The sequence below is a fragment of the Corylus avellana genome, chromosome ca6 (assembly GCF_901000735.1).
Source record: "Corylus avellana chromosome ca6, CavTom2PMs-1.0".
Lineage (NCBI taxonomy): Eukaryota > Viridiplantae > Streptophyta > Magnoliopsida > Fagales > Betulaceae > Corylus > Corylus avellana.
The window spans coordinates 9,911,619-9,927,830 of NC_081546.1; the positions used below are offsets into that span (position 1 = coordinate 9,911,619).

A 16,212-nucleotide genomic window follows, 5' to 3' on the forward strand; every position below is an offset into this window, starting at 1 on the left:
TTGCAGAACAACGAATGAGGCAGCACACCAACTTGTAAAAATGGGTTGGAGTACAACGAATTCCATATATGGATAAGGGATTTCCCTGTATGTATGAACGAAGTTATTCTTCTTGAGCAAGATGATGGTTAATTTTTTTTTAATGAAAACGAATTTCAAAAAAAAAAAAAAAAAAAAACCAAATCCATACCTTGCCTTGATTCCTAAAATAAAGAACCACACCTGGATTACTGAATATAAACACATTAACCTTTGTAATGTTTTTTTATAAATTGATTGCTAAAGTGCTAACTAACAGAATAAAGCAAATTTTGCCCCATATAATTTCCCCCACGCAGAGTACATTCATACCTAGAAGACTTATTACTAATACTGTTCTAATGGTATTTGAGGCACTCCATACCATGGATGTAAGAATGATAGGGAGACAATGCTACATGGCATTGAGGTTCGACATGAGTAAAGCATATGACACGGTGGAGTGGGATTTTTTAAAGGCAATAATGGCGAAAATTGGGTTTGTAGATAGATGGGTGCAACTGTTAATGACTTGTGTCTAAACGGTCTCATACTTAATCTTGATTAATGGGCAGCCTCATGGTCAAATCCAGCCCACCCAAAGGATTCGGCAAGGAGACCCCCTATCACCTTATTTCTTCATTCTATGTGCGGAAGGTTTGAACACTCTTTTAAAAAAGGCTGAGCAAGACCGACAGATCACGAGCCTTCCCATAAATAGAGGAGGCATGACAATAAATCACTTATTTTTTTTGCAGATGACAACTTGCTATACTGTAAGGCTAATATGTTTGAATGAACCCGTATATCGGGGTGGGTAAAAACCTGCCCAACCCGCAGACCCGCCCCGAACCGCCTCGCACGATTTTTATGCTTATTTTTGCGGGTTCGGATAGGATTTACCCAACCCGTGCGGGGCGGGGTTGGTTGCGGGTATATGAATTTATTTCCTGCGGGTACCCGCCCCGCCCCGATCCGACCCGTATAACTATAAAAGCAAAAAACCCTAACCCTAAGTTCATAACTTTCTCATTTTCAGCCGCTTCTCTCCCTCTCTTCCTCTCTCTCTGACCTCGTCTCATTTTCTGCCGCCTCTCTCCGACTCTCTTGCTCTCTCTCTCTCTGTGGTTTGTATGGTCTTCTCTCTCTCAGTCTCTCGTCTGCGTCGCCACTCCACATCTTCAGACCACGAGCTGCAGCGCCGCTTCCTCTTCTACAAACCACGATCCAGATTTTTTTTTTCTTTCTCTCTAAACCTCTTTCATAAATGGATCTGATGTTGGGTTGTGTTTGTTCAAACAAATAATATTTTTTTTCCATTGTTTATAGGTTTGTTTTTTGGGCTCCGTAACTTCTGTTGTTGGGTTGTGAGAAGAAAGAAATAGAGGAGAATAAAATGGAGAAGAAAGAAACAGAGACAAAAATGAAGGAGAAGAAAGAAACCTGCAAAACCCGCACAACCTGCCCCGATCTACCCCGCACCGTGCGGATATTGTGCATTGTCCTCGGGTGGCGGGTGGAAGTTTCCAGAACCCGCAATGTGCGGGGCAGGTGAGAAAAATGCCAATCCCCGCCCCGCCTCGACCCGTGCCCACCCCTACCCGTATACAAGATATCTTGACTATATACGAAAAAGCTTCAAGGCAAAAATTGAACCATGAAAAGGGATCAATTTTTTTTAGCCGCAACACAAAACAGGAAGCCAAGACTCATATTCTTTCATTAGCAAGTATCATATCCACTACAAGCTATGAGAAATACCTAGGACTACCACCTCTAATTGGTAGGTCTCGAGTGAGTTCATTTACAAGCATACAAGGCAAAATCTGGGAGCGGATCAATGGGTGGAAAGAAAAATTCATGTTCCAAGTAGGTAAGAAGGTTTTTTTAAAGGCTGTCATTCAGGCAATTCCCACTTATACGATGAGTGTGTTCCAGCTACCCAAGTCACTATGCCAAGCTATTACCTCGATGATATATGAATTTTGGTGGGGACATACGGAAAGTGAAGCTTGCATAGCTTGGATGAGTTGGAGCAAGATGGGAAAAAAAAATGAGGGCTAGGATTCTAGGATCTAGAGTGGTTCAATATGGCATTGTTAGCCAAACAAGGATGGCGCTTGATTCAAAACCTAGAGACATTGGTGGCAAAAGTAATTCGGGAAAAATATTTTCTGAATGGTAGGTTTTTGGAAGCAAACCTCTATCGCAAGCCTTCTTATGCATGGCAGAGTATACGGAATTCAAAAAGGCTTTTGCAAGAAAGGATTATATGGAGGGTGGGGGATGGTAGTATGATTCAAATATGGGATGACCCCTAGTTGCCTAATGCAAGGACACATACCATACAATCTCTGGCGAGACTCCTTGATAGAAGTGCGAAAGTAAATGAATTGCTGGATGTTAACAAAAACTGGTGGAACATTGAACTAGTGCATGAGATTTTTAATGTGGAGGAGGCCACGATGATTTGCAGCATGGGGGTTTGTCCACGTAGAGGAAGTGATATTTTGGCATGGAAGGGAACAAATAATGGGGTTTTCACTATTTGCCGTGCTTACCATCTAGCGCTAGAGAGGTTTGGAAAAGAAGAAGGCAGCTGCTCAAACACACAAAAAACTCAAACTTTGTGGAAGAAGATTTGGGGAATCAAGGGATTGAGAGTTGTCAAATTTTTCTTATGGAAAGCTTGCAACAACATATTATCTACCTCATAGAAGCTGTTCAAGAGAAAGATAATGCCAAATCCATTGTGCACTATTTGTGGGATGGGACCGGAGACCACATGCCATATTCAGTGGAATTGTCCCTTAGCACAGGACATGTGGACAAAATGTAATGGCAAGTTACAAAAGTGTTCCAGTGAAGAGAATGATTTCATGGATATTATTGGACAACTTAAGGAATGATTGAGCGAAGAGGAGATGCACTTAATGGTAAATGTAGCATGACATATATGGTTAAGGAGAAATAGTGTGGTGTTCGGTGGTGAGTTCCTGCCCCCAGAGAAGCCGATTCGAATAGCAAAGGTCCAAAGGACCAAATGGAAGCTTTCGAAAATGCAATGCGGAGAACGAATGAACAAAGCCCCACGAGTAGAAGTATGCCAGTAGAAAAGTGGCACCTCTCGAGGGAAGTGTAAAGCTCAACTAGGATGCGGCGGTGAACAACAAAAACAATAAGTGGGCTTGGGCATCATTGTGAGAAACCATGAGGGAGGTGTTATGGCAATGGCTTGTGGGTCACAACAACATATTTCTAATACGACCATGGCATAGGCTATGGTGGCACATACAATTGTAGAGTTAAACAACTCACTAGAATTGCGGAAATTCATCCTGGAGGGAGATGCTTTAGAAGTGATCCAAGCCTTGAATCAATCAGAAACTTGCCGGGGGTTTCATGGACAAATAAGAATAGAGTTTTCCTCCAAACTGGGTTGGAGGAATTTTCTACAACTAAGTTTATAAAAATGACATGTGTCCTTTGAACATGTGAAAAACGCATACTTTCTCTAAACTGAGTTGGAGGAATTTCTTTCAACCAAGTCTATAAAAATGACATGTATACTTTGAACATATGAAAAACAAATGTTTTTTTTAATGTTAGGGACATAATTGGAATAAATTTTATCAATGATGCTAAATTCCTCCTGTCTCACGGGAAATCATGGCAAGCAAAACATGTTCGGCGAATAGAAAATGGCGCCGCACATCAACTTGCAAAACTAGGATTGGAGCAACACGACCAGACATGGAGAACAACATTTCCATTATGTGTGATTGATATTGTAATTGCAGAGCAAAAAGTTTGTTAGCTTGAGAATGGAACCCAATTTCAAAAAAAAAAAAAAAAAATGACATTTCAAGATATTAGGTTGAAAGAATTCCTTCAACTGAGTTTGTTAAAAAATTATATAAAAAATTTCTTACAAATTGGTTTGTTGAAATTTTTTACAATCCAGCCTAATAAAATAACATGTCTTTAAAGCATGTGAGAAGTATATATATATTATTTTTTAATTTTTTTATTAATATTAATGTTAAATAACTTTAATCCCTTTGTGATTTAACGACTTTATTTTATTATTATTTTTTTGTTTAAATTCGCATCGTAAATAGTACATTGCACACTTATGACTAAAAACAGAGATGGTCCCTCCATCAATCTTTTGTCAATAAAATTACCGGAAGTACATGGCAATGGCACTAAGCCCCTTCAAAATGCTTGACCAATTTGACTAGTTTCAATATGTATTTATTATATATAAAAATATATATAATTTTATAAATAGATTAAGCAAGTCAACACGCGGGTGAAGTAGATTGTCCTGTAATTGACTCATTTATTAAACGGGTCAAGCATATCAACCCATTCATGACTCAAACCCATTTATACCAAACCCTAACTTTATAATTTCATGTCAGGTTCACAAATCATATAAAAAATTATTAATCTTATATAATGCTGTGCGTGCTCTCCGTAAATAAATTGAACATTGACTTTGTCTATAATCTAAAACACTTTCATTTAGAAAACAATATTTAATTACCAAACCAAAGAGAGTAAGAGTTGAGATCTATAATAATTGTTGTCTAAATTGTTAGCAATTTGAACAAGTATTGTGAAAGAGTTCATATGAGATCTAATACAAATAAATTTTGAGTTGTTTGACTACCTACTTGGACAAATCGTCCCCAAATAAACTCTCTAACAATAGTTATTCAAATTACTAACAATTTTAGCAATCAATTGTTGTACATGGATTCAAATCTAGAGAGTACATGGGAAAAACTTTAAGTTGGGGTTAACTTTGAACATGATTTTAAGTAACAAATTGTATTTTTGAGAATATCAAATAAGCAAAATTACCCTTATTTAATTTTAATAAACAATAACATAAACCAATATTAAGCTATCGAGTAATGCTATATAATACATTTTTATTTCACAACTATTTAAGAATGTTATGTAGCAGTCTCAATCAACTCTTAAACCAATCATTGTTAAAAGAAAAATTTAATAATTGGTTGAGATTACCAAATTTTTATTGTAAGATAATTATAGAATAAAAATGTAATATCAAATATATATATATATACAAATCTACGGTCAAAATGAATAAAATTTATCATTATATAGTCGTATGAATTCATCATTACGTATTTGAATAAAAATATCTCCCTATATTTCACCCATAAAATTCACTCAAGTTTCTGGATCTACCTCAAAATAAATAAATAAATAAAAAGAAATTAAAAAAAGTTTGTATCTGGATCTAAAAGGTTGTCTGACAATGACATCGTACTCCAAATGAGGATAAGGGTGTCCAAAACCGACATTTCGGTTATGGGGAAAAACCAGTAAATAGGAAGTAATTAGAGGGTCAGAGTGTAAAAACGGAAATAACAACCCACGAACATTAATTCCATTTCCAGAGAAGCTTTGCATTAACCCACCCTCTCCTCCAAACGCTTACTGCAAAACCCAAGAGAAAGCGACGCATTATTATTCACAATGGAACAGCATGCATACAGTGGTAAAGAGAGAGAGAGAGAGAGGGGGGGAGAGAAACAATGCAGAAAGAGAAAGTAGAGAGAGAGAAAGATAGCTGTAGTTTGCAGGTTTTGTAGCAGAGTTCTGGCAGATTGTTTTTTAACTTTATCCATGAAATAATTCTCCTCTCTTCTCTCTCTCTCTCTCTCTCTCGGTTCTTACCAGTACAGTGGTGTGTGTATAGAGTTTCTGCGTTGCCAGAGCGATGTGATTGAACGACCAAAGTTGAGCTCCCCTTGCTCACACATATCGTCACCTCTGTTAAAGAAAACCCACCAGAAATCTCCATAAACCCCTACTCCCCCTTCCGTCATTCTTGTCGCCAACTACTTTGATGTGAGAAAAGCGTTTCTTTGGGGCGTGTACGGACTCTCTGGCTTCTGGTTTTTTTTTTTTTCTTTTTTCCACATATATTTTCAACTGGAACAGAGTTTCTAAGAGGGGTTGGCTGTAAAATGAGGTTTTTCGGGAGGGCAGTTGTGGCATTTCCTGCTGAGCTCCTTCTTCTGGCTTTTCTCGTCTGTCTCAGCTTTGCTCCGGTCGATTCCGACGACGGTGAGTCTTTTGATCTTAGATACCATGTCCTGTTTGGATACCGAGAAAACGTGCGGCAAAATAAAAATAGCTCGTACGTAGGACACCATAAAACGTGAAGTGCTTTTATTACTGTGTAGCATATTTTTCTTCTTTGCTTTCCTTTGTTTTCTCAGCAACCACACAGGGGGCTTACTAAGACAAAAAAGAACAATATTTTATCCGCATTTCGTTTATTTCCGAACTTCAACAATGTTCTTTTTGCCGTTTTTTGATTTTTTTTTTTTTTAAATTATTATTCTAATGTTTTATATCGTTGACCTTATTTTTCTATCATGATAACGTGCTGACTGCCTGTTGTTTACACTTCGCACTAGCGGACTCGCCTTTGGGTTTTATGAGTGTTTTCAACAAGTAGGGTTTAGAGATTCTTGCGTGCTTTATATAATTATATTCCAGAAATTTTGTTTGTGTCACTGTGTGTGTATGTGCGTGTACTGAGACTAAAAAGTTTGTTCATGTAAATGTGGGTAAATAAAGGGGCAACCTTATTGGAGATAAAGAAGTCATTTAGCGATGTGGACAATGTGCTATATGATTGGACAGACGCACCTTCTTCGGATTCTTGTGTTTGGAAAGGGGTTGAATGTGACAATATCACCTTCAATGTCATGGCTCTGTAAGTTGTTTTACGTATCTGGGTGTTGACCATGTATGTCTTTAGTTTCGCACCTACTTTATTTTCATTTCTTGCTATTCAAGAATTGACTGTTCTTTTACCTTTTGGTTGTTTTTCTATGGTTTGTAGTAATCTGTCAGGTCTGAATCTTGATGGAGAAATCTCACCTGCAATAGGAGATCTTAAAAGCCTGCTCACTCTGTACAGTTCTCCAATCATATATTCTATTTAGAGTTTTAAGTTATTTTTGGTAGATTTTTCTGCCAATGCTCCGTTTGTCTACTTAGGGAATTATTTCCTAGAAAATTTTGTGTGAAACTCAATGAATTTTGTTTTATATATATTCCAAAAGGTGATTGATTATATTTTTTTCAGGAGCTAGTTAGAACAAACAGAGTCTAAGCTTTATACTTGTTTAAGAACATATTATTGTGATTGGTTTGAATCAAGCCTGATTGTTATCATACTTCTTTGATCAGTGATCTCAGGGGAAACCGGCTCTCTGGGCAAATCCCAGATGAGATAGGTGACTGTTCTTCTTTGAAAAGCCTGTAAGTTCTACACCAGGAAAGGGACTTCTTGAGTTCTAATTTTACCATGTTATAATGTGCATGTAGCTACGTACAGAGGCTTTTGACTTATGCCCTATCTGATGGATACTTGATTAATTGGTCTTATCAGGGACTTGTCATTTAATGAGATATATGGAGACATTCCATTTTCAATCTCGAAGTTGAAACAACTGGAATATCTGTAAGTTCCTTCACAAGCATGTCATTTTATGTTGGGTTATCCAGATGACTGGTTATTTCTTTGCAAAGTAATAATGTTAAATTATATTTTTGAATGTCCTTTTAGAATCTTGAAAAATAATCAGTTGATTGGACCAATTCCTTCAACCTTGTCCCAGATTCCAAACTTGAAAATTTTGTAAGTTCCTTTCCTGTTTTCTCTCCTCACTGTTTACTAAATTCATAATTTGAAGAATTCTGACTGAAATTCTTGTTTTCTGGAACACTGGCTTTAGAGACCTGGCACAAAATAATCTCAGTGGAGAAATACCAAGGCTTATATACTGGAATGAAGTTTTGCAGTATCTGTGAGCACCAGCACTTGATATTAAACTGTTTATTTTTTATTTATTTTATTTATTTTTTTAATAAAAATTATTTTTCCATCTGGTAATATTATAATGACATATCATTGATCTTGAGAATAATTTCTTTTTTTTTCTATTTTGGATCGCCATCTTAGTGGTTTCCGAGGGAACAATTTAGTTGGTACACTCTCTCCAGATATGTGCCAGCTAACTGGGTTGTGGTACTTGTAAGTTGATATCTAATTCCTTCACACTAAAAACCCTAACTTTGTTTTTTGGTGTTCTTTACCATATGAGGTCTATCTATTTAACACATTTTCTCCTGCTGATTGCAGCGATGTAAGAAACAACAGTTTGACTGGCAGTATTCCTCAGAATATAGGCAACTGCACTGCCTTCCAGGTCTTGTATGTATTCCATCTGATTCAATGAAGCCAATTTTTCCAGAATGTTAAACTTGGCTAACTCAAGAATATCGCCTCTTTTTATTGGTAGGGACTTGTCCTACAACCACCTGACTGGAGAGATTCCATTCAACATTGGCTTCTTGCAAGTAGCCACATTGTATGTGCTGGTGGTGTCCTGTGATATTCTAATTTATTCAGTTATCTGATATACTAATTGCTCTTGCCTTTGTGGTTGCTAGATCATTGCAAGGTAATCAACTTACTGGGCATATTCCATCAGTGATTGGTCTGATGCAGGCACTTGCTGTACTGTAAGTGCTTTTAGCTAACTGTATCTAAAGTGAAGTTTATAGCATTGCCTTTTCACTCAATGTTCAATCTCTATCTTCTTATTTCTGTGTCATGTTTTCCTTGTTGCCAACCCAGAGATCTGAGCTGCAACATGTTAAGTGGAGCAATTCCTCCTATTTTGGGAAATCTCACTTACACTGAGAAATTGTGAGTACATTGTTGGCATTCTTTCAATTTATTATTTATGTCACTGAGTCTCTGCTCTTAACACATGAAAGATAAATAGTGTTGAAAATAGCTACTAATATGGACCATCCTAAAATTGTGACTATGAGCTGCCAGTTAACATTCTGATACAACTTGTGCCAACAACTTGTTATTTTCTATGATTGTTTTGTATTCATTTCATGTTTGAAATATTTTATCATACTCAAGACTACCAAAAATGTTGCCTATGAATGCCCTCCTTTTGATTCCAAATCCCAAATGCAGGTATTTGCATGGCAACAAGCTGACTGGATCCATTCCCCCAGAGCTCGGAAATATGACAAAGCTTCATTATCTGTACGAATTTTTCTCACTATTTTTCAGGCCTCTTCCTAATTTTCTTTTTTCTTGCATATTTTATGATGATGAAGACTGCATAGGCACCTGAGTGGATATGTGAATTTCAGTCTTCTGATATTTTCTTTACATTGATATTGGCTTTGACATCATTTGGGCTTGATTATTGGACCTAAGATCTCACAGCTCTCCACTCATTTTGTATATTCACCTTGTGATGGATTAAGGGCACATGAAATTTCAGCTGCCATGTTAATAGAAGTGCCGGCTGAGTCGATGCATTTGCTCTCTAACTACCACTCTGTGTTTCTAGGGAATTGAATGACAATCATCTTACCGGGCATATACCACCTGAGCTTGGGAAGCTCACCGATCTATTTGATCTGTAGGTTCTGCGAGCTGGATTATTTATTTCTGAGTGGTTTCAGCATAGTTCTGTTTTGAGTTACTGATGCTACATTCTTGCAGAAATGTTGCTAACAACAATCTTGAAGGGCCCATCCCCGATAATCTTAGCTCATGTACAAATCTTAACAGTCTGTAAGCATCTAATCTTAATCTATTACTCCGGGAACTTTGATTGTTTTTAAGGTAGTTATTATCTATTTGATTTGATGTCAGAAATGTCCATGGGAACAAGTTGAATGGAACAATCCCACTTGCTTTACAAAGGCTGGAGAGTATGACAAATCTGTAAGTTCCACGCTGGTCTTCTGAAATACTAATTGTGAGCTAGAATCACACCCAATTTGTTTATAATATCTTGCACGTTCTTCATGGTCCTGTAATGGGGCAGAAGGTAAGAATTTCCATGTTGCCTTTATCAAAGTTCTCTCTCTGCTATTGTTTTCATTCCCATCCCATCTAAGGTTTTGTTGCTTTGTTGTTAAAGCATTTCCAAGCACACAAGGCACAATTATTGACATCAAGGTCTTCCATTCATGTTGCCTAGTTGTCATTCCCCAATTTGTTTGCCCCTGATCAATGCCATTCCCATCCACTGTGTGGTTTCTTTAAACGAGTCCTTTCATACAAAAGCACATTTAAGCATGTCAATGTCCTATCATTCACGTTCAGTTGAAGTTTATTAAATTTTAACATAATGCTAAAGTTTCTCATGCCTTTGATGACATTTTACGTACCATTTTCAGAAACCTTTCCTCCAACAATCTTCGGGGCCCCATTCCAATTGAGCTATCTAGGATTGGTAATTTAGACACTCTGTAAGTATTAATTTAACTAGTTGTTTCCTCCTTATTTTATTTTCTTCTTCTAACACATGCCTTTTATTAGGGACGTCTCTAATAACAAAATTAATGGCTCAATTCCTTCTTCACTTGGTGATTTGGAACATCTTCTGAAGCTGTGAGTTTTAATGCTAGTTTTTTTTCTTCTTCTTTTCTTTTCCCTTTCGTGGTTGTCTTCTTGCTTACACCCACTATTTAATGTGGTAGGAACTTGAGCAGAAACCATTTAACAGGAATTATACCTGCAGAGTTTGGTAATCTAAGAAGTGTTATGGAAATGTGAGTACTTTTGTTTAATGAATTCTATTAAGCCTTTTGGTTGTTTCTGACTTCGCTATACATGCTTTACATTGTAGAGATCTTTCAAATAATCATCTCTCAGGCTTCATTCCTCAAGAACTTAGTCAGCTTCAAAACCTGTTCTCATTGTAAGTTACTTTTGTGATTCCATTACCTGTGATAGCATTGTCGGAAGGAAGGACTAGTAGATGTCCCATTGTGGTGATGCAAGTTCTTAGCATTTGGCTTTTGGTTGTATCCAATAGCTTTCCTGTTGGATGATGTTTATGGCCTTAACGATATTTTGAGGGCAATGGCAAGACTTTCCAATGAAATTCTGCTTAAAAGATGTCCTAGGTATAGTGTTGAACTTGTATGGTGTTAACGATTGAGAAAGCTTTATTTTCTGACTCTGTTCAGTGTACAAGTCTATGGAATAATTTGATCTCCCAAAAATATCCTTGATAATGGCTGAAAATGCCCCACAGTCTGTATTCTTATTTGGTTGCATTAGGTGTAGGTAGGGCTTAAATGGTCCTGTCTTCATGTATACGATTTGGCCTCTTATTATATGCATAGAAAATAAATGTTTGTTTAATTATGATTTTCACAATATTTGGTTGCCCCTATTTTTACTTTATATGATCTCTTGGTGCAATATTATGCAGGAGACTAGAAAACAACAATTTATCAGGGGATGTGATGTCATTGATTGACTGCCTCAGTCTTGTGGTACTGTAAGTATCTTATTCAATGGAATTTATATTTATAGCTTAAGGTTAAAGGTCACACAGATTCATGTAACAAGATCTAGCTAGTGATATTCCCAACACTGTATAGCTTAAGTATCTTATCCTTGCAGCAATGTATCTTACAACAATCTAGCTGGTGATATTCCCACAAGCAATAACTTCTCAAGGTTTTCACCTGACAGGTTAGAGAACTTGTATTTATTTCTTAAACTTACTAACTAAACGTTTGAAACCTTAGTTATCATATTGATGTTCAACAAGTTGTACTGATTGCTTCTGGCAAATGGTTCAGGCTTCAACTGATGTTACCTTCTGTGTGCAGTTTCATTGGAAATCCTGGTCTTTGTGGCTCTTGGCTCAATTCCCCATGTCATGAATCTCGTCCTACAGAGCAAGGTGAAGATGAATTTCAAGTCTTTTAACCTTTTTCACCTTATTTGGTTGCATGATCTGCACCCATAAGTGCTTCGTCTGCAGTTTCTTCAAGAATCAACAAAATGAGCAAACTCATGTACTGGGACCAGGGTTTGACATGACTGACTTAATCAGTCATTTCACAATTTGTGTTCTTATCTTGGGAAATTATTATGTTCACTAGAGTTACTGAGTGCTGTTACCTTAATGTTGATATCCTGTCTTAGTGACAACCAATCTGATCATGGTACATGCTGCATAAGCTATAACTATATTTTTATAATTTTATCAAAAGCTATATAGCATTTCTTTGATGGAAAAGCATGTGGAAGGTGCATGAGGTAAATGGGACTTTTGTCCTTGAATAATTATCTTCTCCATATTTTATCAAAGGGGAAAAAGGAAGTTTCATAATTTATTCTTCCTATATTATTATAACATTTTTTTTCTGAGTTATTATTATAACTTTCAGTTGCAAGTTTGAGTAATGAGCTTTTCATTATAACTTTCTGAGTTTTTCCTATTTATGCAGTCACAATATCTAAAGCAGCTATTTTGGGGATTGCTCTTGGTGCCCTTGTGATTCTTCTCATGATCTTAGTGGCAGCATGCCGGCCACACAAACCAGCACCTTTTCCAGATGGATCACTTGACAAACCAGGTACTTGATAGTCACTGCCATGACACCTATCAATTATGTTTTGTTCCTGTTACTTAGTCGAACCATTTAAAAAAGTACTATTAGAGAAGATGCTTTGAATATGACTGGATAGTTAGAACCATCCTACTAATGACTTACTTGGGTAGTCAAAGCTAAAGGACCCGTTAGAAGTTAATGATGGCATTAAAAAAAAAAAAAAAAAAAAAAAAAAAATTTTCTACCGAGGAGAAAATTTTTGTGTACAGCTAACCATAGGATTATGTTGTGCGTACACACGGGTAAATCCTGAGCACTTGACAAGCTATATGTCAATCAAGAGATTTGAACCTTAGCCAACAATGTTGGGGGCATACCCACTTGCAAGCTGTGAGGTGACCGAGGGGACGAGTAATTTGTCTCTTAAAACATATTTGTATAAAGCTTATTTGACTGGACAATCTAAACCATCCTTCTTATGATCTAATTGCCTTGGACATTAATAAAGCTCACAAGATTAATTCATGTCAATAATGGTAGCAAAAAAAAGTTTAATTTGCAGCTTAAAAAATACTCTACTTCTGACATTCTTAGTTATATTTTGATGGGGTTTGATGATCCCGCCTTTTGAAGGCTCTTCAAGCTACTAAATTCTATTTGCTTGTGAAAATACAGTTACGTACTCGACACCTAAGTTAGTGATCCTTCACATGAATATGGCACTTCATGTGTATGACGACATCATGAGAATGACAGAAAATTTGAATGAGAAGTATATAATTGGCTCTGGTGCATCAAGCACGGTGTACAAATGTGTCCTTAAGAATTGCAAGCCAGTGGCCGTCAAGAAACTCTACTCCCACTACCAGTGCTTGAAAGAATTCCAGACAGAACTTGAGACAGTGGGGAGTATCAAGCATCGGAATCTGGTTAGCCTCCAAGGGTATTCCTTGTCCCCATCTGGGAACCTTCTCTTCTATGACTACATGGAAAATGGTAGTCTCTGGGATCTCCTTCATGGTAAGGTCAAGTGATTGTAGATCACCTAAACTTATCTGTAGTTGTCCATGTGATTAACCGTAATAGTCGCATACTATTATAGGGGCAGATTCATGCATTCTTCTCATTTGGATTTATTATATGCTATTTGTTTTCCAGGCTCTGCCAAAAAGATAAAGCTTGACTGGGAGACTCGTCTTCACATAGCACTCGGAGCAGCTCAAGGGCTGGCATATTTACACCATGATTGTAGCCCCCGCATCATCCACAGGGATGTGAAGTCTTCTAATATTTTACTCGACGAGGATTTTGAGGCCCATCTCACTGATTTTGGCATTGCCAAGAGTTTATGCACCTCAAAGTCCCACACTTCCACTTACATAATGGGCACCATTGGCTATATAGACCCTGAGTATGCGCGTACTTCCCGCCTCACTGAGAAATCCGATGTGTACAGTTATGGAATTGTTCTACTTGAGTTGCTGACAGGAAGGCAAGCTGTAGAAAATGAATCCAATCTTCATCATCTGGTCAGTCTTCTATTGATCTTCAATGTCTACTTTTCTGTATATTATCTTCTTAAATATCACTTTTACAGTAAAGATCATGAGGTATGTTTTGTTTTTCATATGACAAAGTTCAGTCTTTTGTGAAGTTATTCATCAAATGACTGACGTTTTACCAATACCAAGACAAGTTTGAAATTTTATGTCCTTTGTCCAGATTCATGATGTGTCTTTGAGATTGTTAATCTTTAGCCTATTGACTCGCATTAGTCAGCAAGGAAATATAGATTTCAAACTCGCACACTAAAAATCTTGCTTTAATTAGGTAATTAATGTTGGTTTTGACATTTATGATTTATCCGAATTCTTTAACCCTGTTTAATATGATCTAGCTCAAAACTTAGATAATATTCTCGCATAAGTTATGTTTTGGAATTTCAGTATGAGTTTTTTTGTAACTGAACTGCAACTTTTCCAAGCTGTTTTCACTGATTCAAGTTAAGAGAGGAATTTGATCAGCTAGTTTTTAACAAATTAGGCCTCTTACTTTCGCAGATCTTGTCTAAGACGGCCAACAATGCTGTCATGGAAACTGTTGATCCTGAGATCACTGCCACGTGTAAGGACCTTGGAGCAGTAAAGAAGGTTTTTCAGCTAGCCCTTCTATGCAGTAAGAGACAGCCGTCAGATCGGCCAACCATGCATGAAGTAACACGTGTCCTGGGGAGCCTTGTGCCATCGACCACAACAGCAAAACAACCAACCCAGAACCCACTAGCTCCACTCCCTTCTACAAAGGTGCCTTGCTATATGGATGAGTATGCAAATCTCAAGACCTCACACATGGTGAATTGCCCATCCATGAGCACCTCAGATGCTCAGCTCTTCCTAAAGTTTGGAGAGGTAATTTCTCAGAGCAGCAAGTGAAGAAAGAGTGTTAGAATCAAAGCATTACAACATCCGAAACATAAGGTAGTGGGATAGTAAAAGAATCAGTCCATTGAAAATGTGTATAAATATTTGGTATTTATTAGTGTTATAACTTAACCGGAGAAAGTAAAAAGATGGACAACTTCACCAATATATTTTAAAGGTGTAGTACTTCAATTTTCATGTACCAAAAATGTAATGTATTATATATGATAGTATGGTAGAAACTTTGGCCTTTTTCTTGTTGGGGACCACTGGCACAAGGGTCTTCTGGCCTGGTGGGGTTTCACTGGTTCTAGGTCAGGTTTAGGCTCTCTGAAGAGTTGGGTGAAGCATTGCAGTATAATGTGTGAGCAGCAATAATTCTCTGCACTCTGCAGAGCCTTAGCTGGGTGATAGCAGTCCAACTTTTGAGTTGGCAATTCCCAGAGAAAGTTGGTTGCGAAAGCATGACGGGGAAAAGAGGTCATGAGCGTTGAAAGGGTTTCCAGGTCCGGTATGTCATAGGGACTTGTGCCTTATCTCTTTGCCCAAGGTGGAGCCTCTCGGGGAGAGATCCTTAAAGCCTGTCCGTCGCATTGCTTTTTACTTTTTTCAGAGTTAGTTGCAATCTACTTGTGCTAGGTTGGCAACTTTTGACATTAACCTAACCATATCGGAATGTAAAGAATTTAACATGATATTACCAGGTGAAGAGTGAGAATTCTGACTTATTTAATTGAGGCTTATTTAATTAAGGAATGTTAGGCTTATAAGCAATTTTTACATAATTTTTTTTTATAAATTAATGTGGCACAACATTATTGGATATAAGATAAAGTTTAAATTTTGAAGAACCTAATCATTTCTTTGTAGTCTTTTTAAATTTACCTTTTGTAGGAAATCAGATCCTTACCTCCCATCTAAACAATGTTATTATTAGAAATGAGTTTTAGGCCTAATTCAACCCAAAAGCTAGATCAAGAGTTTAGGTTTCTCTTCACCCTTATAAATGGGCAATCTACTTAATACGCAAACAATGTGGAATTTTCAACACATTCAAGTCAACACGTGCAGCAATGGGAAACGATGAGCTACAGCCAATTGGGCCAAGTTCTGATACCATATTAGAAATGGGTATTGGGCTTAACTCAATCCAAAAGTTAACTCAAGAGTTGAAGTTTTTCCTCACCTTTATAAATGGCTCATCTCTTTAATACCGAAGCAATGTGAGACTTTCAACAGTTATAAATTGTCAAAGCAAAAACTAACAGACAAATAAACCTTCATAGTTTTACCCCTACACTCCTTCAACTCTAAA

At 37.1% G+C, this 16,212-nt stretch overlaps 1 protein-coding gene across 1 annotated transcript; it reads left to right on the forward strand.

Annotated features, from left to right (window-relative positions):
• The first annotated feature begins 5,542 nt into the window (after positions 1-5,542).
• LOC132183864 (LRR receptor-like serine/threonine-protein kinase ERECTA) lies at positions 5,543-15,151 on the forward strand. The gene is made up of 27 exons (XM_059597323.1): positions 5,543-6,129; positions 6,649-6,787; positions 6,917-6,988; positions 7,267-7,338; positions 7,469-7,540; positions 7,646-7,717; positions 7,815-7,886; positions 8,042-8,113; positions 8,222-8,293; positions 8,382-8,450; positions 8,533-8,604; positions 8,720-8,791; positions 9,077-9,148; positions 9,462-9,533; positions 9,617-9,688; positions 9,770-9,841; positions 10,300-10,371; positions 10,442-10,513; positions 10,603-10,674; positions 10,752-10,823; positions 11,343-11,411; positions 11,537-11,608; positions 11,749-11,822; positions 12,373-12,501; positions 13,153-13,497; positions 13,636-14,006; positions 14,538-15,151. The coding sequence occupies exons 1-27, from the start codon at positions 6,030-6,032 to the stop codon at positions 14,907-14,909; spliced, it is 2,964 nt and encodes a 987-aa protein (XP_059453306.1). The 5' UTR covers positions 5,543-6,029; the 3' UTR covers positions 14,910-15,151.
• Positions 15,152-16,212: the final 1,061 nt, after the last annotated feature.